We start from the raw sequence: 23,987 nt of genomic DNA, 5'->3' as shown, positions 1-23,987 counted from the left end.
TAGAGGCTGTTTACATAGTTATTCGAATGTGCACTTTGCAAAGTAAAGGATGGTCAATGAGATGTGCCATGTTAACTCTGAATACCCAATCATGTGCAAGAAAATTTTTCTCTAGTACATAATTAGGTGCTCAAAGTTACCTGCTTGATCTTTTTTTTACTAACATTCAGTTTGCTAAAAAAAAAATGATATTGTGCATAAATTGTTAACATAACATTAGGTCAGGTAGGATTTCACAACTACACAAATAAGTACGAAGGTAACACTTTCACAGACTTGCAATTGCAAACATTTCAAATGACTTTCCAGTTGCTCATATGAGTATTTTGAAGGTCACCCATTAAATACATGTGTCAGCCACAGCATACGGTGTAATTACTGGGACCAAGGGATTCATTTACATACTGTACATTCAGATACCTGTCCTTAGTGAGCTTACAATTTAAGGCTCCTATCTCACATGTATACATACTAGGACCAATTAGACAGGGGCTAATTAACCTACCAGCCCAGCATGTTATAGAAGTGTGTCAGAAAACCAGAGAAACCCCAAACAAACTATGTTAGAGCATGAAAACTCCATGATGATAACGTCCTTACCAGGATTCGAGCCAAGGGCCCCAGTGCTTCAAGGCAGAGGTGCTAATCACTAAGCCACAGTACTACCTAACTCAAACAGGGAGTATTTCTCTTTATTCTATTGATATATTTTTCAATCAGTCTCAGTAGAGACCTGATCCAATTCCCCCATTACACGTCATAAATTAGACATGGCCTTGAAAAGTCTCCTAAATTACACCAATGCCCAATGTCACACTGACACTGTACCTAACCTATGACCCTCATAGTAAAAAAAAGGTCATGATTAAAGGGTATACTTACATCAAAGATGTCAATTTCTGCATCATTAAAGTCTATATTCATAAGCTTTGGAAGAGGGATACCATTTCCCACAATAGCTAGAATTGAAAAACAGAAACACTTGAGTAGGATGACAACCTATACTGGAAATTAATTAAAAGGTAACTCCCTGTTGTGTCTCAGACGTAACAAGTTGAGATACATTTGCTTAATGGCACACGGACACCAAAAAAAAAAAAAAAAAGTAGTGGGGTCTAATCCTTCTCTATTCTATTCAAAACTATAAAAAAAACTTTTTGAATATAGATATTCTTTAAAGGCTTTGTTCACCTTATAAAAAATAATTAATGCACATATTTTTGCAGGTAAAAAGGTGCATTAATCAGCAGATCGTAGATCAGCAGATTACGAGTGCAGTGTCAGGCTCCTGCAGAATCTCAGTGTGTCTGTCTGCCCATACCTCCCGTACCAGCAGACAGTTATTGGAGAGTAGGAAAGTCAATGATCTACAAAAGAACTACAAGCCGTCTGCTGTGGTGGCAGATGGTAGTTGGAATCCCACATGGCTGCGCTTTCCTCAACTGCTTCCGGACCGCCCATCGTACAAATACTGTGGCCCAGCTGCACAAAACAATGTACCTGCGCGTTGTTTCTACTTCCTGGATCTGGAACGCGCATGTCGTCGGAGACCCGCTTCTGCTGTGATTGGACACAGTGGGAGCCAATCAGCGTGTTCGGTGGCTGCGATGCCTGCCGGCCACCCACGATTGTTCGTAGGAGAGGCAGAACGGTGGTCTGTCACAGAGGAAAAGTGAGATCTGTGATTCCTGCTAATCAGGAACACAGATGTCTCTCTTTCTCCAGTCAGTCCATCCCCCCCCCACATTTAGTAAGCTTTCCCTAGGAGCACACCTAACCCTTTGATCGCTCCTGATGTTAACCCCTTCCATGCCAGGGTCATTTATACAGTAACAGTGCATTTTTTTTGCACTGATCATTGTATTGGTGTCACTGGTCCCCAAAAAGTGTCACTTAGTGTCTGATTTGTCTGCCACAATGTTGCAGTCCCCCAAAAAATCGTTAAACACTGCTATTACTGGTAAAAATAAAAATGCCATAAATATATCCCATATATCAATATACACTAATTGGGATTTTTTTATCAAAAATATGTGGCAAAATACATATTGGATTTTTATTGGATATGTTTTATAGCAGAAAGTAAAAACTATTATTTTTTTCAAAATTGTTGCTCTTTTTTTGTTTTTAGCGCAAAAAAACCCCAAAAAACGCAGAGGTGCTCAAATACCACCAATAGAAAGCTCTATTTGTAGGGAAAAAAACACATCAATTTTGTTTGGGTACGGCGTTGCAATTGCCAGTTAAAGTAACACAGTGCCGTACGCAAAAAATGGCCTGCCCATTAAGGTAGTAAAACCTTCTGGGGCTGAAGTGGTTAAGTTGTGATAATGGGTGCAGGGAGAAGATCCCATGCCTGCTGTCACAGCTCGGGATTAGAGGGATGCAGGCAGGTGTTCTTTTCAGTTTAAAATGAGGGTAACAGGCACAATAAGAAAATACAGTTAATTTCTTGTAGCAATCAGCAATTGGCTGGTTTGGTTTAGCTTAGAAGGGGATGCATCCCCCGAAATGCGTAAGCCTGTCATTTCGAGAGATGGTTTGGGCCAGGTGGCACTGCCCTACTGCTGAATCAGAATACAGTGATGGTATTTTCCTGCAATATATTACACTTGTGAGAATGTCTTTGGCATTTGGTTTCAATAAAAGTTTTTGGTAATGCACTAGGTCAGGGATATGCAATTAGCGGACCTCCAGCTGTTGCAGAACTACAAGTCTCATGAGGCGTAGCAAGACTCTGACAGCCACAAGCATGACAGTCAGAGGCATGATGGGACTTTTTAGTTTTGCAACAGCTGGAGGTCCGCTAATTGCATATCACCGCACTAGGTGTTTGCACCCTCCTGTTTGTTTTTACAGTTATTCAGCAACATCTGACCCCTTTTATCCATATATATATGGAATTCAGAATGTCCAATCAGTGCCTGAATAACAGGTTCATCTGTTTTCTTGTACCTTGCATTAAGGCCTGTATCTGACTTCTGTCTTACTGTTCATTCTTTGAATTTCTTCCTTTGTATCATAGTTTTTGTTCTCAGTTTGCTTGATCAGCAGCCTACTACCTCTACAATTGTCAGCTATATCTCCATTACCTGTTTGGAACCTTGACTTTGTCTGCATCTGACCTAGCCATCAGCCTGACCTAGCCTGACTCTGCTACTGTCCGATTGCAATGTGAGTAAATTAAACTTTAAATTGTTACAAATGTGCAATGCTTACTATTAATTGAAGGCAGAAAAGCTAGGGTGAAAATGTTCCCAACTAATCCCTCTAGTGTAGAGACCTGTAAAAGAAAACAATGTAAATAGACCAGCTGTCAGCAACAGATCATAAGTAGAGATAAGCTTTTGGTTCAGTCTGAACATACGTTTGAACCAGTTTTTGCTTGTTTGGGTGTTCATCCAAATGCCAGACTTTTTGGGGTTGATTTACTGATAGGCAAATAGAGTGTGCACTTTGCAAAGTAGAGTTGCACTCTGAAAGTGCAGTTGCTCCAGAGCTAAGCAAATGAGGTAAAGCTTCACTTTGCAAAGCATACCCAATCACATGCAAGAAAAAAACAAAAAAACACATTTTCGTTTGAACATGATAGGACGATGGAAGGCAGCAGAGCTTCTGCTCATTTACTAAGCTCTGGAGTATCTGCTCTTGCAGAGTGCAACTGCACTTTACAAAGTGCACAGTCTTTTTACTTTTAGTAAATCAACCTCTTAGCCCTTGTACACACGGTCGGAGATTCCGACAACCAAATCCGATGGATTTGGTTGTCGGTCCGGAAGTGATGTTGCATACACACGGTTGGACAAAGTTGTCGGAAAATCCGATTGTACATAACGTGATGACGTTATTTCGTTACGGCGGGACTACGTTCAGGCTAGTAGCCAATAGCTTTGGTCTAGGAATTTGATCTGAGCATGCGTGGCACTTTGTCCGTTGGAGTAGGCTACACATGATCGGAGTATGTCCAATCGGAGCATTTTGTCAGAAAATATTTCCGGCAAGTTGGAAAATTTGGTCCGAAGGATGTTCCGATGGAAACAGTCCGATGCAGACCACACACAGTCGGGATATCCAACAAAACGATCCGATAGGACACATTCCGTCGGAATCTCCCACCGTGTGTACAAGGGCTAAGTGTCATATAGTAGTTTTTTTCCTACTGCTGCTATATGACAGGTTCCTTTATTCCCTGTCAATGGTTGTTAAGAAAGCACCTGCCATGTCCTTAGCAACCAGTGACCTCGTCTGATACTATTCATTTGTTGGCCGGGAATCCCTAGCCATGTAAACAAACAGGCAGGTATAGTGACTAAAGTAATTGTCCAAATATGGCTGCATGGCCATATTTGGGTGATGATATTGACAAAATATGGTCATGGCCATATTTGGTCAATGACATCACCAGGTATTCCTTGCCCCTTTATTTACATTCCAGATAACAGTTTAGATAACTGTTAAGGGCATGTGGTCTGGAATGAATCAGGAATGTTCTTTTTCGGAAATGGCAGTTTTGCTGTAGTAGGTTGAATACATGGTACAGATGCACCACTTTACAGTCAGGTTTGGGACATTCCCACAGCCTGTTATTTCAATACATTTTGCATTTTTCATGTTGCCCTTTGAGCATGCTTTAAATAGCTGCTACTAGCCAAACAAAAAAAAAAAATATATATTTCTTATTATAAAATTTTTCACAGGGTAGTGGCTTTTGCCACTCATTGACTTCACTAGGATTCAGATTAAGCACTTGGACTGTAATGTTTACTGAACCTGCCTTGAACTGAACCCAGGCATGTTTTGCTCATTCCTAATCATAAGCAGAGTTGAAGGCAAATTTTTGGGAGGACAATCAATGTTGTATCTTGTAATCCATGTCAACCCTCCACCCAATTATGTTTCCCTACCAAATGATGATGTCTCCACACCACAACAACAACAACCAGACACCAAATGATATTGACAAGTTCAACCACTCTACCACTGCAAAATGACAGATCCCTGGCCAGCTGCTGTTTGTAAACAAATCAGTGACCTTGGGTGATGTAATGGACCAAATATGGTCATGAAGGAGAATGGATATGTGGTGGCCATGTGTTGTCTGCCTCAATTTACAACACAAAGTGGGGTAAAAGGGATGGGCAAGCGGCCCAATCAAAGTATGTTTTTTTTATTTTTTATTAAAGATTCATACTTACCTAGGTGGATGCAGCATCAGACCAATGCTGCATCTGTCCCCGCCATCTCTGCACTGAGAACCGAGCCACCGAACATCCCCTATGGCTCGGTTTTCACATAGTTTCCCCATGGAGAAGCATCTCTCCTCTCTGCTTCTCCATGCTCATTGGAGCGCTGAGCTGTGGAGGGGTGAGGCACATGGGCGTCCACAGAATTTTTTTCAGGGGGGGGCATCATTTTAGGGTCACCCATGCACCGCCCCTTTTCGACAATGTCATTATCATATTATCATGCTCGGAGACTACAGACGTAGTACAGTCCTTAGGATAAGTAATGGATAATGGCCAACAGGCCCTCTTACCAGACCCAGCGAAACTACAGCAGTGATCCCTCCGGCTGGACGATCGTTCACTCTGGGTTCCTCAGGGCCGACTCTGGTCAGTAGTGTAGCATGTCTGTACCCTGGTAGTGGTTCGGTATTTCTCTCTTTGGTAGTGCTGGGCAGTGTGGCTCTCTCTGGTGGCGCTGGGCAGTGTGGCCCTCTCTCTGGTGGTGCTGGGCAGCGTGGCTCTCTCTCTGGCTTCCGCCCAGCACACTCATTCTATTTCCTGTAGCGCTCTCTCCCTCAGCTTTTTCCGGGCTGCAGTCTCTCAATCTCTCTCTTGATTGAGCTGTAGCCTCCTCCCTGTGGAAAATGGGGCCACCAATGTTTGGGACTACATGTCCCATGATGCTCTCCTCTCCTAGTCTCCCCACTGGCGGGTGGCAACCGGGTGCGGGCTGCCCACACCCCGATAGCGGCGCAACTGTGCTGAATTTAAGATCCGATCCCTGATTCCAAGGGGGGACACTTGACCCCCCTTGCCCCTACTTGCGGACGCCTATGGTGAGGCGCAGCTGAGACTGCCATCAATCAAGGCAGATGGCGGATCCATACTTGGAAATCGGGATGACGCAATGCCTCGACTGATGACAGTGACATCAGCGGAGAGCGGACGTCAGACCACTCTCTGCTAAAAACGGGTCACAGGAGTGCAAAACTAATTGAGCTAGGGAGGTACCCGGCCTCACTGAAGGGAGGTTTGTATAGTAACCAGCAACCAGAGCAGGACATGGATATACTTCATTATTTAGTTTATTTCGTTATTTAGTTATTCCTCTGGTACTGTATCCCAAAAAATAATAATATAATACACACACACACAGTATTTCAGTTTTTTGTTTTGCTATGTACTAGCAAATAGTACTATGCTTTAGTAATACTGTTATACTTTTATAGTGAGTTGTCACACATACCTCAAAACGTCCAACTGATGATGAGATTAATGAAAGGTGAGTGCTGAGGAAAATTAAAAAAAATGGTTGGTTGTCCATTTCTATTTTGTTAAAGTGTATGTTTTGCTAAATATAATTTTTTTTTGTTACCAGCACCTTCTAATTCATTCTCCTCTGACATAACTCCAGACTGTTCCTGATCACCTGTGAGTTCTAATGCCGCGTACACACGGTCGGAGTAAAATGTGCGATCGGAGCTTGTTGTCGGAAATTCTGACTGTGTGTAGGCTCCATCGGACAGTTTCCATCGGAATTTCCGTCATACAATATTTGAGATCTGGTTCTCAAATTTTCCATCCACAAAATCCGTTGTCGGAAAGTCCGATTGCGTGTGCTTAATTCCGACACACAAAGTTCCACGCATGCTTGGAATCAAGTAGAAGAGCTGCACTGGCTATTGAACTTAATTTTTCTCGACTCGTCGTATGCGTTGTATGTCACCACGTTGTTGACGTTCGCAATTTCTGACCAACTTTGTGTGACCGTGTGTAGACAAGTTTGAGCCAACATCCGTCGGAAAAAATCCATGGATTTTGTTGTCAGAATGTCCAATCAATGTCCGATCGTGTGTACGGGGCATAAGTGTTGCCAGTGCCTTTGAATTCATTCTAATTCTCCCCTAACGTAACTCCTGACTGTTTCGGATCACCTGGGTGTTTTTGGTGTCACCAGCACCTTCTAATTTATGCTCGCCTTACATAACTCCAGACTGTTCCTGATCACCTGAGGGTTTCAGGTGTTACCAGTTCCTTCTAATTAAAGTTGCATACACATGATCGGATTTTCTGATAGGAAATGTGTGATGACAGCCTGTTGGCAGAAAATCCAACCATTTGTACACTCCATCGGACAATTCTTGTCAGATTTTCCACAGACAAATGTTGGATGGCAGGTTTTAAAATTTTCCACGGACAAATATCTTGGGACTTGGGACAAAGCAATAACTCCAAGGCCAATAATAAATAACACGTTATCTCCTCCGATTCCGCAACATGTCTGGTTTAAGAACGACCGACTGAAAAGCACGAAATGAAAAAGCGTGAACTGAAAAGCGCTAAATGAAAAGTGCAAAATGAAAAGCACGAATCAACACTCACCAAACTTCTACTAACATGAAAATAGCAGAAGGAGCCCAAAGGGTGGCGCTAAAGAGCTGAAAAAACACATAGTATGTCATTACCTTTCGTGTTTGTTGGCCAACAACTCCTTGCCGTTTGTATGCCACACAAAATCCAGGCACACGCCTTCGGGCAAAAGGTCGAGGTTTTATCTGCGGAAAATCTGATCATGTGTTTATTCTCCCCTAACATAACTCCAGACTGTTTTTGATCATCTGGGAGTTTTAGGTGTTTCCAGCTCCTTCTAATTAATTCTCCCCCGACATAACTCCAGACTGTTCCTGATCACCTGAGAGTTTTAGGTGTTACCAGCTACTTCAAATGATTTCTTCTCTGACATTCTACTTTCGAAATTCAAATAGAATAGAATAAAAAATAAAGAATATAACCATCTTGCGAAATTCGAGTGCCAAAATTCAAATTTTACAGAGTAAAATAGAAAGAATAAAGCTGTCTTCTGAAACTCGAATTTCGAAATCAAATAGAATAGAATAAAACAAAAAGGATATAATTTAATAAAATAAAATAACAGAATTGAAAATAAAGGAATAGAATAGAATAAAAGAAAAGGATAGAATCAAAAAAATAGAATAGCATAGAATAGAATAGAATAGAAAGAATATAGCCATCTTTCGAAATTTGATTTAGAATAGAACTAGACACTAGGAATCGGCAGTGCTATCTACCCCTCATGACACCAGATGGGGTGTCCGGGGGAAGGACAATACTCCTTACTTTATATTAAGCTTTTGAAAGAATCTACTTCATATGTACTATTGTATGGCAGATATTGATCACATTTCTGTTCTTTCTGATAAACATTAATAAAAATATTGAACGAGAAATTAGAATTTTTAACAGAATAAAACCAGCTATTCTTTACAATGAATTTGGATCAATTCTATATTTTCAGTTCAAATTCAATTTTAATAGTTCAAATTCATTGGGAAAATTCTAACCCAGTTAAAAAGGAATAAACTAAATGAAACAAAATAATCTTAACTAGCAACTTAATGAATCGATCCAAAATGAAATTAAGCAAAATTTTTCATTTTGTGCATGTCTACCTAGTACAAATGTTCAGCCCACTTTAAGTCTTTTTGAAATTTTTAGAATTTCAAAGCATGAGATACAGGTAACACGTTTCAGGGTAAAGGTCTTCCCCTTCTTTAGGGCTTGAACAATGGATGTTAATCAAATCACAATGAAATGCACTAGAGGACAGGAGTCTCTATCTGGCTGGGCCAGATATGCTAGTCTCTATCTATCCTTAAAGTGGATGTAAACACAAAATTATTATTTTTTTTTTGATGACATAATGTAGAGTATAAGATTTCCTATCATTTGAGCCCAGTCTTGCCACAAAGAGTTAATCTAGCTCTGAGCAATCCTCTTTTATTGTTCAGTGAGATAAATCTTGACAAACAGAGAAAAACTTTGTCAAATCCTCCCCCTTGCTGTGAGTGACAGGTGATTTACATATCTTGTGCACTAAGAGACATGCATTATTTTTTTTAATTCCCACCCCCACTCCTTTCTTCTGCTGCTCTGCAAGGATTGGCTGTTCCACACCTCAGCATGATTGTGCATGCTGAAGTCATGTGGGGACTTTTCTGGGTTTTGACTGGATGTTGATGATCATAGCAGAAGTTCAGTGTAAGAAATACACAGGAGAAAATGCATGTTGATAAGGGGAGTGTAGAGGTGGGCGGGGAGTCTACTGACATCACAACTCCACCCACTGAGCCCTGGAAAACTGACCCACCCACAAAATCTGCAGTTTTTCTGGTCTCATAGCAGATAGAGGGGAGGCATTTGACAGATAAGTATACATGCAGGAGGCCTGTACAGTGGTGTGAAAAAGTGTTTGCCCCCTTCCTCATTTCCTGTTCCTTTGCATGTTTGTCACACTTAAGTGTTTCGGAACATCAAACCAATTTAAACAATAGTCAAGGACAACACAAGTAAACACAAAATGCAATTTGTAAATGAAGGTGTTTATTATTAAAGGTGAAAAAAAATCCAAACCATCATGGCCCTGTGTGAAAAAGTGATTGCCCCCCTTGTTAAAACATACTATAACTGTGGTTGTCCACACCTGAGTTCAATTTCTCTAGCCACACCCAGGCCTGATTATTGCCACACCTGTTCACAATCAAGGCATCACTTAAATAGGAGCTGCTTGACACAGTAAGGTCCACCAGAAGATCCTTAAAAGCTACACATCATGCCGAGACCCAAAGAAATTCAGGAACAATTGAGAAAGAAAGTAATTGAGATCTATCAGTCTGGAAAGGGTTATAAAGCCATTTCCAAAGCTTTGGGAATCCAGCGAACCACAGTGAGAGCCATTATCCACAAATGGCGAAGACATGGAACAGTGGTGAACCTTCCCAGGAGTGGCCGGCCGCCCAAAATTACCCCAAGAGCGCAGCAACGACTCATCCAAGAGGTCACAAAAGACCCCACAACAATGTCCAAGGAACTGCAGGCCTCACTTGCCTCAGTTAAGGTCAGCGTTCATGCCTCCACCATCAGGAAAAGACTGGGCAAAAATGGCCTGCATGGCAGAGTTCCAAGGAGAAAACCACTGCTGAGCAAAAAGAACATCAAAGCTCGTCTCAATTTCTCCACAACACATCTTGATGATCCCCAAGACTTTTGGGACAACATTCTGTGGACCGATGAGACAAAAGTGGAACTCTTTGGAAGGTGTGTGTCCAAGTATATCTGGCGTAGAAGGAACACTGCATTTCATAAAAAGAACATTATACCAACAGTAAAATATGGTGGTGGTAGTGTGATGGTCTGGGGCTGTTTTGCTGCTTCAGGACCTGGAAGACTTGCCGTGATAAAAGGAACTATGAATTCTGCTGTCTACCAAGAGATCCTGAAGGAGAATGTCCGACCATCTGTTCGTGTACTCAAGCTGAAACGAACTTGGGTTCTGCAGCAGGACAATGATCCTAAACACACCAGCAAGTCCACCACCGAATGGCTGAAGAAAAACAAAATGAAGACTTTGGAGTGGCCTAGCCAAAGTCCTGACCTGAATCCTATTGAGACGTTGTGGTATGACCTTAAAAAGGCCGTTCATGCTTGAAAACCCTCTAATATAACTGAATTAGGACAATTCTGCAAAGATGAGTGGGCCAAAATTCCTCCAGGACGCTGTAAAAGCCTCATTGCACGTTATCGCAAACGCTTGGTTGCAGTTGTTGCTGCTAAGGGTGGCCCAACCAGTTATTAGGTTTAGGGGGCAATCACTTTTTCACACAGGGCCATGATGGTTTGGATTTTTTTTCACCTTTAATAATAAACACCTTCATTTACAAATTGCATTTTGTGTTGACTTGTGTTGTCCTTGACTATTGTTTAAATTGGTTTGATGTTCCGAAACACTTAAGTGTGACAAACATGCAAAGGAACAGGAAATGAGGAAGGGGGCAAACACTTTTTCACACCACTGTATATTATGTTGTTGGTATACGTTTTTCACACCACTGTATATCCTTCTAGATAACCAATATTGCAGTAGTTTAGAAAGGATGAGAGTGGGTTTACATCCACTTTAATTTTGAGGTTCCTTTCAACTTTATTCCATCAACATCCATTGCAAAAGCCCCGAAGAACAAGGAGGCCTTTCCCCCAAAACACTGGCTGTATCTGATGCTTATAGCTAGTAAATGTTTTAAAAATACTTTTTAAGTGGTATGAACATGTGTACAATGTGCTCTTCAATATACATCCACAAGTTGATCGTTTTTTTTAAGAGATTATTGCATACAGTGAGAATCTCATAGTGTATAGTGAAATCAGAACAAGCAATTTCACTGCAGGAGAGGTTGGAGTTATCAGTCATATTCTAAACAGTAAAAATAAGATCATCATACTACATTTTTTTCTACAAGTTATAGATTAATTTTCCGTACAACATTTATTTAAACATTTTAATGTTTTACCTGTCTACAGACATGGATATCTTTAGTTTATCTCCTCCAACAGAAAACTTGGCCTCTAACTGTGAATCCTGTAGTAAAATAATATCATGATATTAAAGGAAAACTGATTTCATGAAAAAAAAAAATGAATGCAGTATATCAGATAGCTACTTAAGCCATTCTGTAATTTAATGTTAATTAAAATCACCTTTCTGTAGTTGCTGTAATTGCACAAAACTGTCAAAAAATTCAAAGCAATATGGAAACCTGGAGGTGTTCTGTTCCGTCCAGGATCTTTTTAACTGCGCATGCGCGAGCACAGCTCAGCTTGGGGACAGGTCCTGAAGGCAAGTTGGAACTCTTTGGCACATCTGTGTATATGCCAGGCTATTGCACATAGGTGCCAGCGCAGGTGCAGGCAGAGCCATGATCAAGGGGACAGAAGTTCCTCTTTGAAATCTGAGATTTAACTACCTATACAACGCACGAATTATAATAACTGCAGCAGGATAGCCATCAGAAATCTTACTAAATTATACATTCACCGGCCACTTTATTAGGTACACGTGTTCAATTGCTTGATAACACAAATTGCTAATCAGCCAGTCACATGGCAGCAAATCAACGCCATCTAGACGTGGTGAAGACAACTTGCTGAAATTTAAACCGAGCATCAGAATGGGGAAGAAAGGGTATTTAAGTGACTTTGAACGTGGCGAGGTTCTTGGTGCCCGTCGGGCTGGCCTAAGTATTTAAAAAACTGTTTATCTACTGAGGTTTTCATGCACAACCATCTCTCGGGTTTACAGGGAATGGTTCGAAAAAGAGAAAATATCCAGTGACAGGCAGTTGCGTGGACGAAAATGCCTTGTTGATATCAGAGGTCAAAGGACAATGGGCAGACTGGTTCGAGATGATAGAAAGGCAACAGTAATTCAAATAGCCACTTGTTACAATGAAGGTATACAGACTAACATCACTGAATGCTCAACACGTCGAACCTTGAAGGCGATGGGCTACAGCAGCAGAAGACCAGCAGTAGTGACACTCCTGTCAGCTAAGAACAGGAAACTGAGGCTACAATTCGCACAGGCTCACTAAAATTGGACAACAGAAGATTGAAAAAACTTTGCCTCGTCTGATGAGTCTCGATTTCAGCTGCTACATTCAGATGGTGGACAACATGAAAGCATGGATCCGTCCTGCCTTGTATGAACGGTTCAGGCTGGTGGTAGTGGTGTAATGGTGTGGGAGATATTTTTTTGGCACACTTTGGCTATTTTACTTCTCTGTCCTATAAGTACCAACCTGTATTTGCGCAATAAACACCAACCTACTGTGCTTCACTATTTGTTCCTTCTTTTTATTTTTGGTGCATTTACCAACATATGATTATTACATTGGGGGAGATCTTCATTGGACCATCTGTGAGTCACCAATCCTGGCCAGCTATACAGCTCATATGAACCCTAGAATGAAAAGCTATGGGTCCATATCATCCGGTTAATGGGAACACAGGAGGGGTTGGTGTGTGCCACCTCACGGAATGGAAGTTTGGAGCACTACTGCACTTTATAAGGATTGGAGCACTTACGCACCTATATTTGGGACGCTTTGCAATATTACAACATGATTATTTGATAGATTTTTTTTTTTTGATTTTTTTTCACTGTTGTTTTTGAAACTGTGTTCAATGAAATGATCCATGCACTTTTGCGAGCGCTGTCATTATTTTATTATATGAAGTTAATTAGTTAATGAAGTTTGAAGTTGATTGGCTGGCACGTACAGCTGCACCACATTTTGCACTTTCAGATTTAGTAAATCAACTCCATAGAGTTTACCATAGAGCAGGTAAAATGTATAAACACTGCCATCTACTGGTTGAAGAATATATCGCTACTAAATACTGATGTACTGTGATTGCATAAAATCACAGCATTTACATGTAGGAATTTTGCTTTGTTAGAGAGGTTTTAGTGTATGTTATTCTGCAGTTTGTTGACAGGTGTTTTGTTGTTTTTTTTTACCTCGCCCATAGAAGCAGTTATATTACTCACCACACCAATTTCACAGAGGGGCCTCAAGGAGCCGTCTACATTAGAGACAAGGATTTCTGTTTTCACAAACATTTTCACAATGCCTCTCTTACTCTCCAGTTTCACCATTGGAGCCTTGGGAACTGAAATCTTCATCACCAGTGGTCTTTCTTCTTTATACATAGCAGCAACCTGCGTAGTAAGTAAAAGCATAAGTCAGCATGGGCTTGATATAATGTAACCATCCAATCTCTCAAATTGGGGACAACGTTATAGTAAATAAAATAAAAAAAATGTTTTACTTTGTTCTGCATATAATGGAGAAAAGCAAGAAACTCTGTCAGGTTTTTGTTGATGTGTACCTGTTGGGAATTCTCTCTTTTCCTGTCCTAGTGACAATGGTCACAGTAACAGGTGAGGTGGACTCTCTCCGAGGGGCCATGTACAGCCACAAAAACATTTCAACCGCTTGCCGACCATATACTGTGTATATACAGTAACAAGACAGCTTCCATGTGCAGAATCACGAACCTGTATGTGATTCTGCACATCTGGGTTTGGGGCACGCACACATGCCGCCGGAGACCCGCTCCAGCTGTGATTGGATCTGGCGGTTCCAATGTCCGCTGGGACCTGCCGATCTTTCCTGAGAGAGACAGAACGGCAGCCTGCCAACGTAAACAAGGCAGATCGCCGTTCTGTGAGACGGGGAGGTAGAGATCCTGTGTTTCTGCCTTCTTACAGTAAAAGCACATCCCCCACAGTTAGTAATCACTCCCTAGGAACACCCTATGATCACCCCTTGTGTTAATCCCTTCCCTGCCAATGTCATTAGTACAGTGACAGTGCATATTTTTAGCACTGATCACTGTATTGGTGTCACTGGCCCCCAATATAGTGTCCCATATTCCGCGTACACACAATCAAACTATCCGACGGACTTTGCAGCTGAGGTTTACCGGACTTTCAAGCGAACGGACTTGGTCACACACGATCACTCCAAAAGTCCGGCGGATTCTAACGTGATGACGTAGAATAAGGAAGTTCATAGCCAGTAGCCAATAGCTGCCCTTGTGTCAGTTTTAGTCCGCCGGACTAGCACACAGATGAACGGATTGTCCGTTAAAAGCCGAGTCTGGCGGACAATTTTGAAGCACGTCTTATTTATGAGTCCGACTGACTTTTGGGAAGAAAAAGTCAGCTGGAGCCCACACACGATCTAATTGTAGAGTCCGCCAGACTAAGTCCGCCGGATAGTCCGATCGTGTGTACGCGACATTAGTGTCCGATTTGTGTGCCGCAATGTCGCAGTCCTGCTATCTGTCGCGGATTTCCACCATTACTGGTAATAAATAAATAAAAAGCCCGGAAAGCTATCCCATAGTTTGTAGGCACTAAAGCTTTGTAGTTATGTAACTAAATATGTAGCAGAATACATATTGGCCTGAACTGATGAAGAAATTAGAATTTTTTTAAAAAAATTTATTGGATGTGTTTTATAGCAGAAAGTAAGAAATTTTTTTTTTTATTATTCAAAATTGTCTTTTTTTGTTTATAGCGCAAAAAAAAAAAAAACGCAGAGGTGATCAAATACCACCAAAAGAAAGCTCTATTTGTGGGAAAAAAAGAACATACGTTTTATTTGGGTGCAAAATCGCACAACCGCGCAATTGTCCATTAAAGTAACGCAGTGCTGTATCACAAAAAATGGCCTGGATATGAACCTTCCGTGGCTCAAGTGGTTAAGGAGCGTATAGGGTAGGTATAGGGTAGGTTGAACATCATGTAAAGTCCATATAAAATTGTATTAGAAATATTGTACCATAAAAGCCAACACTGGTTAAACTGGAGAAATCTTCGTCATTCCTGCTTAGTGATCAAATATCCCTCAGGATTTATCCAGATCTGTTATTCCACAACAGAAGTAGAATGTGTAGTCCTGGTTATATCTTTTTTTAGAGTCGAATTTGGAAATGATATAAATGTAACACAAATTGAAATGAATTGAGCTCTGACCTTTGGAATGATTCCACCAATAACAGTTGTTGTCAAAGGGGGGACTCCAGGTATCTGAAAACAAGACATACAGTTACACAGTTGTATTTGAAACCTCTTTTTATAAAGTGAATCCATCATGAGCAAAGTATAGGGAGATATCATTGCAGGCCTCCATCTGAAAATAATAGATTCCTGGCTTTGTCTGACTTTGAAATGTAAAAGGAAAGGGGAAAGATAGTGCTGGACATGCAAAGTTATCTGATTGGCAGTGCTATCCTAAGTTCATATAATGATGTTGATGTAGGTGATCTGGTCATAGGGTAGGCACCTTCTATATGGTGGAGGATCTTCAAAGTTTCCTTGGTTTGTAGTGTACTGTATCAAAAATATATATTAAATTGCCCCACCACAGCCAATAAAAATAGTGACTGAAACATATCAAGTCAACCAAAATGTATTGAAGTGCCAATCTACTACTAAAAGGTCCAGATACATCTTTATTCCAATAAGAGTCAGAAGGACAAACAAAAGGATAGTCAATGCATGTCAGGGTCAAAAAACACAAAGGAATTTTCTTCCAGTGTGATTATTTGCACAGTTTTTGTCATCAAGCTGCCAAGCTGGTTTGATGTTGCCAAACCGGCAGATAATCATAATGGAGCAAATATCTTTAATGGTCCAGTTAACTTCTAGCCTATAAACATTACTTTTTTTCTAAAGCCCTAATTAAGAAAGTGTTTTTGGACCATTGAAACGCGTTGACAACTCTTTTAATTGTCCTTCTAACCCTTATTGGAATAAAGCTGTATCTGGGCTTTTCAGCAGTGGTGTTGCACTACATTTCACATTTTGGTTGATTTTGATATGTTTCGGTCACAGTGCTAGAAAGAAAACGAGGTAAATGAGTATCAAAAAAATGTCAGAACCACTTTTCTCTATACTTGTTCTGGGCTTTTAGTGGCCTACAGTGGTCATAGGGATTTTTATGTATTATGTTTGTAATAAAAGTGAAATTTATATATATATATATATATATATATATATATATATATATATATATATATATATTATATATTTTTATATATTATCTATGTCCTGTGTGTGCCTGTAACATCAGATACAATTTTTCTCTAGATTGTTCTAGGTTGGTGACTAGCATGCTTAGAGTAGAGGTCAGTAATGGCAGCCTCCATTAATTTCTCATGGCAGTATCTCTCTAATCCAGAATCCTTTACAAGCTGTTGTAGTTCTGAGACTGACTAACCACTGGTAACTACACTGATCAGTTCCTGATCATGTGCTCACAAAAACAGGAACCATTGTAATCACATGGGTTTGTTTACATAGATAATACTCCCAGAGATAGGCCAATTGACAGCTGCACCTGTAAATACACTTTTAACATTTCTATCCCTTGGTCAGCTCTTTTTAAATCCATGAAGAAGGTATTTCTAACATTGATGTACCAGTGAAAACTTTTTTTTAGAGGTCTATTTATCAATGTTTTAATTTAAGATGATGAACACATTTTTTCTAATTGAATCTTTCTTAAAAATGCATTACTTTTGGGTGAAAGTATTGACAAATAGACCCCTTGGATAGATAAGGGAATACCTATAAGATTTTTTTTTGTTTTGCTATCTGTGTCCCTTTGGGGAGGTTTCCTTGTCAAGACACAACATGAAGAAAAAGGAGCCCCTTCTAAAGGAAGAGGGATCCTTTCTAAAGCCTCATACACACGATCGGACTTTGTACAAACTTTCCTGTGGATTTTTGTACAAAGGGCATGGGCTGTGAACGTGTATTGCATACACACGGCAGGACTTTTTTAGCCAACTTTCACCAAATCACGTTTTTTTTCTGCTCTTTACCGCCACTTTTGGTCAACTCCTGTATTGTTGTCTGATCTTTTGCATTGGTTCTGAGCATGGGTTTTTTGTACTTTGTACAAAAGTCCTATGGTTTCTGTACACACGATCAGACTTTGCTCCATCAGACCTTTGTTGCCGGAAAGTTTGTCCGTTCGCACAGCCAACAAAAGTCAGATGAAAACCGAAAAAGTTTGTCCGATGGAACGTACACACGGTCAGATGTTGCCTTAAAAACAGCTAATTTGCATGTTTGTTGTCAAAAAGTCAGATCGTGTGTATGGGCCTTTAGACAGTTGTCTTGAGTTACAAGTTCTTCTATTTGAATATTTCCCCTTAGTGCTCATGTCAAACATGATTCTATTCAAATGCAGCATTCTATTGCAGCTGTGTTCGGTAGAAAATGCAGCTTTTGATTTGCTTTGCCTTCAGTTAAAATGCATCTCAAAAGGTCATGCTGCATTCAAAAAAAATGCAGCTCAATTCAAATTTTAAAGCCTCTCTCACTTTCAGTCCTGGTAACAATGGTCACCACGACAAAGAAAGAGAGGGGTTCTCCAAGAAGGAACGCAGACACCAATAAAAACCCATGAGGTTGTATTTCTTTCCTACTCTATCTAAATAGAAAAATATATTGCTTTAGATACAGTTTCAAAAATTTTATCTAAATGCCCCGTATTTAGGACATAACCAAAATTTACAACACAGTTCCTATTTTTTAAACAAAATAATGGTCCTACCTATGCTCTGTCTGAGGTTATACTTCTCATCCTATGTATAATTTGTATTGTCTAGCTTTGTGACAGGTGTACTTTGAAACATCAATTTACAAAATATATCTTATATATATTATATATTTATATATATATATATATATATATATATACAGTGGTGTGAAAAAGTGTTTGCCCCCCTTCCTCATTTCCTGTTCCTTTGCATGTTTGTCACACTTAAGTGTTTCGGAACATCAAACCAATTTAAACAATAGTCAAGGACAACACAAGTCAACACAAAATGCAATTTGTAAATGAAGGTGTTTATTATTAAAGGTGAAAAAAAATCCAAACCATCATGGCCCTGTGTGAAAAAGTGATTGCCCCCTAAACCTAATAACTGGTTGGGCCACCCTTAGCAGCAACAACTGCAACCAAGCGTTTGCGATAACGTGCAATGAGGCTTTTACAGCGTCCTGGAGGAATTTTGGCCCACTCATCTTTGCAGAATTGTCCTAATTCAGTTACATTAGAGGGTTTTCGAGCATGAACGGCCTTTTTAAGGTCATACCACAACATCTCAATAGGATTCAGGTCAGGACTTTGGCTAGGCCACTCCAAAGTCTTCATTTTGTTTTTCTTCAGCCATTCGGTGGTGGACTTGCTGGTGTGTTTAGGATCATTGTCCTGCTGCAGAACCCAAGTTCGTTTCAGCTTGAGTACACGAACAGATGGTCAGACATTCTCCTTCAGGATCTCTTGGTAGACAGCAGAATTCATAGTTCCTTTTATCACGGCAAGTCTTCCAGGTCCTGAAGCAGCAAAACAGCCCCAGACCATCACACTACCACCACCATATTTTACTGTTGGTATAATGTTCTTTTTATGAAATGCAGTGTTCCTTCTACGCCAGATATACTTGGACACACACCTTCCAAAGAGTTCCACTTTTGTCTCATCGGTCCACAGAATGTTGTCCCAAAAGTCTTGGGGATCATCAAGATGTGTTGTGGAGAAATTGAGACGAGCTTTGATGTTCTTTTTGCTCAGCAGTGGTTTTCTCCTTGGAACTCTGCCATGCAGGCCATTTTTGCCCAGTCTTTTCCTGATGGTGGAGGCATGAACGCTGACCTTAACTGAGGCAAGTGAGGCCTGCAGTTCCTTGGACGTTGTTGTGGGGTCTTTTGTGACCTCTTGGATGAGTCGTTGCTGCGCTCTTGGGGTAATTTTGGGCGGCCGGCCACTCCTGGGAAGGTTCACCACTGTTCCATGTCTTCGCCATTTGTGGATAATGGCTCTCACTGTGGTTCGCTGGATTCCCAAAGCTTTGGAAATGGCTTTATAACCCTTTCCAGACTGATAGATCTCAATTACTTTCTTTCTCAATTGTTCCTGAATTTCTTTGGGTCTCGGCATGATGTGTAGCTTTTAAGGATCTTCTGGTGGACCTTACTGTGTCAAGCAGCTCCTATTTAAGTGATGCCTTGATTGTGAACAGGTGTGGCAATAATCAGGCCTGGGTGTGGCTAGAGAAATTGAACTCAGGTGTGGACAACCACAGTTATAGTATGTTTTAACAAGGGGGGCAATCACTTTTTCACACAGGGCCATGATGGTTTGGATTTTTTTTCACCTTTAATAATAAACACCTTCATTTACAAATTGCATTTTGTGTTTACTTGTGTTGTCCTTGACTATTGTTTAAATTGGTTTGATGTTCCGAAACACTTAAGTGTGACAAACATGCAAAGGAACAGGAAATGAGGAAGGGGGCAAACACTTTTTCACACCACTGTATATATATATATATATATATATATATATATATATATATATATATATATATATATCTCAGGCTGCTGTTAAATAGGCCTCACATTCTGAAAGCTGTGCCCCCAAACAGCAAATAGAGAGGAAAGGATAACTCCTGAGTATTTCCTGCAGCTGGTCTTTCTCTTTTTGATGTCCTTGATGACCTTGCCTTGTTCTGCACAGTATCTCTGTCTGGAGAAGGTCATCTTGGTGGAGACAGGGCCCTAGTACCTCTAGTACCTGACTAGCAGTGCCTAAGATCTCACACCTCAAACATACAGCTATTAGGCCACAGAATAGGAATGCCTAGGCATAGTTTGATATCACAAAGCTGGAGGAATTTAAATAAAAATGTTCCATATAATACAGCACATCTTCACTTTTTGAGTTCAGGTCAATATTAAATGGCGTAGGCCCACAAGACTACTATGCATAAAAAAAGGAATAGAGTACTTACATCTCCATTTGTTATTTCAAGATCCATTAGACCCTCTTTCTGTAAAGCAGTGAGGACACTACTCAAGAAATGGGCAGACAAGCCCAGCTGGCTTTCAGATGCTTCTTTCATTGGTGGTAAAGAAATTTGTTGAACATGACCAAGAGGATAATCAATTAGTCCACCACCCAGCTGACTCACTACTGTCTGTGAAAAAAACAGAACAATGCAAGTTTAGAGAGCAGGTTCAGAAAGAAAAATCAATGAGTTGTCAATGCACCTCAATTGACACTCAATACCTGTGTCTTTATTTTCAGTGTACCACAACATGGAGTGGGGACCCTACACCACAGTTTATGTTGTACATTGCAGACTCGAAGCAAGTAAAATATGTAAAGGGGAAAAAAATGCTGGAAAAAGGGGAGCTGACCTGTTAGCCCTTGTACACACAGTTGGAAAGTTCGTCGGACCATGTTGTCGGATAATCCGACCGTGTGTGGGCTCCATCTGACTTTTTTCGGAATGTCTGACCAACAAAGTTTGAGAGCTGGATATAAATTTTTCGTCGGATCGTTTGTAGAGAATTCCGATCGGACAAAGTGCCACGCATGCTCAGATCAAATTACGAGACCAAAGCTATTGGCTACTAGCCCCATCGTAACAAACGAACGTCATTACATTAAGAACGATCGGATTTTCCGACAACTTTGTCCATGTGTACGCAACACCAGTTTCAGACAAAATCCGTCTGAAAAAATCAGACGGATTTTGTTGTCAGAATGTCCGACCGTGTTTACAAGGGCTTAGAGTTATGTGACCAGCCTCTCCTGCAGTCATGGAGTTCTGTCTGCCTATGCATAAAGGTGAGATCTGCCTAAAGTAAAACTTTTTTTCGTTTTAAAAAGAGTATGAAAAGGCTAGAGCCTTTGCACAGTTTTTGCTGTCTGCATTCCTTTTGGGGAGATTTACTGTCCCTATCTGTCTTGGTGGCAAGAAAAAAAAACTATATTTCATATAGTTTTATACATTCTTCATGTATGATATAAACAAAAAAAACACTAAACAAACTTTACAATTTTAATTGATAGGAGCTGTGGGTTTATATATATATATATATATATATATATATATATATATATATATATATATATATATATATATATATATCATACATGAGAAATGTATGAACCTATATGAAATATATATATTTTTCTCTTTTCGGTTGGTACTGAGATATTTGTGTATATGATTTAAAATGTGACTAATCCTGTACCTATGGAATATGTCAATGTGATAAGTTATTTTGTTTGTTTATTGCTTCCTCTATTCCCATTGTAGATTTGTTTTTATGACTGTGAACAAGCTCTCTGAACATACAAAAACCTTTGTGGGTCCTGAAGAAGCAGTATATCCGTGAAACGCGTAGACCTAATTTGAAGGACACAGATTGCTTGCCTCTGTGATGTATCTAATGTCGATATAACTGTATCTGATAAAATTGTGTCTTTTATTAACTTATATGATCTGTTGAATCATACATAAGTGACAGTAGGGGATTATTTATTTTCAATCAGATTTTATTGAAGTTTTAATATAAATTTATACAACAAGAGATCTTGTCCACATACCAAAAACAATCAGAAAAAGAATATTAGAAGAAATATACATAACATAAAAACATGTAACACATATACAGACACCCTACCAAAAAAAAAAACCTTACCCAATAAATGGCGTGAACTAATTAAAATACCATTGGGGAACGTCTACCAATGTTAAAGCTCATATATTTTAAGGAAAAAAAATTAAAACAATGAGTTACTTAGATTGTTGGACCCCTAGCAAGAATAACCTTATATCTTCCTCAATTCAACAAGACTGTGGTCTATGGTTTACTACTCCCCGTCTTCAACTCTCATAAGGGTGTAGGACACATCACACATACCAAGACCAAACAAAAACTGAGAAGAAGAAGAGTAAAGAAAAAAAAGGGGATATAATGCAGTGAGGATTAGGCTCATGAACAGACATTGCCACGCTCATCCCACGCTCATCTCTAGACTGGGTTCAATTCTAACGTCTGACCCATATATATTCTTCATATATCAGAGGGGTATATTTAAAGTCCCAGATTTTAGAAATCTTTTTTTTATTGAATTTTCAGTGTCATACAAAATCGCCCACGCAGGGGCCAAACATTTCCCACACAGGGGTAAACTTCCAAATGCGGCAACAGGCCGCAACAAAGCACATTACAAAACATATGCACATTACAAAACAAACTTCCATATGCGGCAACCGACCGCAACAGGGCAAATGAACACAAACATAAACTTGCCTATCTATACCCCACTGTGGGGAGAGGATATTGTAGGATAATTCATGCTAAGTATTAAAATGACCGGATAAAGTGTCATAAGAGCAGGTGGGTCAGCCTATAACCATACTACATCCATACCGAACTATGGGTTATTTACTACATCCGTTGCTGTTCTGTTATCATCCAGCCAGCAGTTCCACACCTTCTCAAATTTCCGTGGGCAACCCCTGTTCAAGTAGGTGGCCTCTTACCTTCCCTTTACTATACATATTGGGATGATACCCTGAGTCACTCCACTAGTGTATGTGTAAAAAAATGTATACCCCATTCCACAATTACTTTTCTGCTTAATTTATTTTCTTACATTTAGACATAGACATTTTAATACATGTAACACACTGTTTTAAAGTTTCTTTTTACCAGAGGTTGATCTCTTACATATGTTTAGTCATTTAATAGTGAAAAGGCAACGCTTTACATCAATGATGATAACTTACATTTAAATCCAGCTCAATAAATTGCCCAGTTACTATGGGGAGGCTTGATACTGTATACTGAATACTGCCAACTAAGCCGAGAGGAACAATTGCTGAATAAAAGAAATAACAATTAATCTATTTTTTATCTTTTTACACAAAACATATTACTGGTTTTCACAAACTTTTTACCGATTTCTTCATTATTTTTTTTTTGGTAGTCCACTGGATTGCAGCTTTAAGACCCAAGTCAAATAAAAACATTTATTTTTATTTTGGGTAGAGTAGAGAAGAGTTGGAACTACTGTTGATTTTTTTCAAGGAAATTTTCATTCACTTTGGCCCCTTTCACACTGGGGTGTTTTTCAGGCGCTACAGTGCTAAAAATAGCGCCTGAAAAAACCCGCCCCTTTCACTACGGTGTGAAAGCCTGAGGGGCTTTCACACTGGAGCGGTGCACTAGCAAGATGGTAAAAGAAAGTCCTTCTAGCCGCATCTTTGCAGCGGTGTATTCACCGCTCCTAAACTGCTCCTACCCATTGAAATCAATGAGACCGCGTGGCTATACCGCCGGCAAAGAGCCTCTGCAGCGGTTCTTTGCTGGCGGTTTTAACCCTTTTTCAGCCTCTAGCGGGGGTTAAAACCACCCCACTAGCAGGCCGCAGACCGCCGCTAAAACGACGGTAAAGCGCCGCTAAAAATAGCGGCGCTTTACCGCCGATGGCCGCACTGCCCCAGTGTGAAAGGGACCTTTCT

General features: G+C 40.1%; 1 protein-coding gene across 1 annotated transcript in view; it reads right to left on the bottom strand.

Moving 5' to 3' along the window:
* The window catches only part of LOC143935287 (BPI fold-containing family B member 4-like), a 47,320-nt gene that overhangs the window by 5,414 nt on the left and 17,919 nt on the right, over positions 1 to 23,987 (bottom strand). Inside the window, exons 8-15 of the mRNA XM_077459035.1 lie at positions 23,253 to 23,344; positions 20,457 to 20,642; positions 15,625 to 15,678; positions 13,630 to 13,800; positions 11,591 to 11,658; positions 6,472 to 6,514; positions 3,220 to 3,283; positions 883 to 959 (exon numbers count right to left, since the gene is read on the bottom strand). Of these exons, the coding sequence (XP_077315161.1) occupies positions 883 to 959; positions 3,220 to 3,283; positions 6,472 to 6,514; positions 11,591 to 11,658; positions 13,630 to 13,800; positions 15,625 to 15,678; positions 20,457 to 20,642; positions 23,253 to 23,344 (755 nt within the window). The remainder of the gene's footprint in view (positions 1 to 882; positions 960 to 3,219; positions 3,284 to 6,471; positions 6,515 to 11,590; positions 11,659 to 13,629; positions 13,801 to 15,624; positions 15,679 to 20,456; positions 20,643 to 23,252; positions 23,345 to 23,987) is intronic.

This window comes from Lithobates pipiens, unplaced genomic scaffold, assembly GCF_037356315.1.
Source record: "Lithobates pipiens isolate NorthernLeopardFrog02 unplaced genomic scaffold, aLitPip1_a1.2 Scaffold_28, whole genome shotgun sequence".
NCBI lineage: Eukaryota > Metazoa > Chordata > Amphibia > Anura > Ranidae > Lithobates > Lithobates pipiens.
The sequence above is the reverse complement of the archived record's forward strand: the minus strand, read 5'-3'. Positions and strand labels throughout refer to the sequence as shown.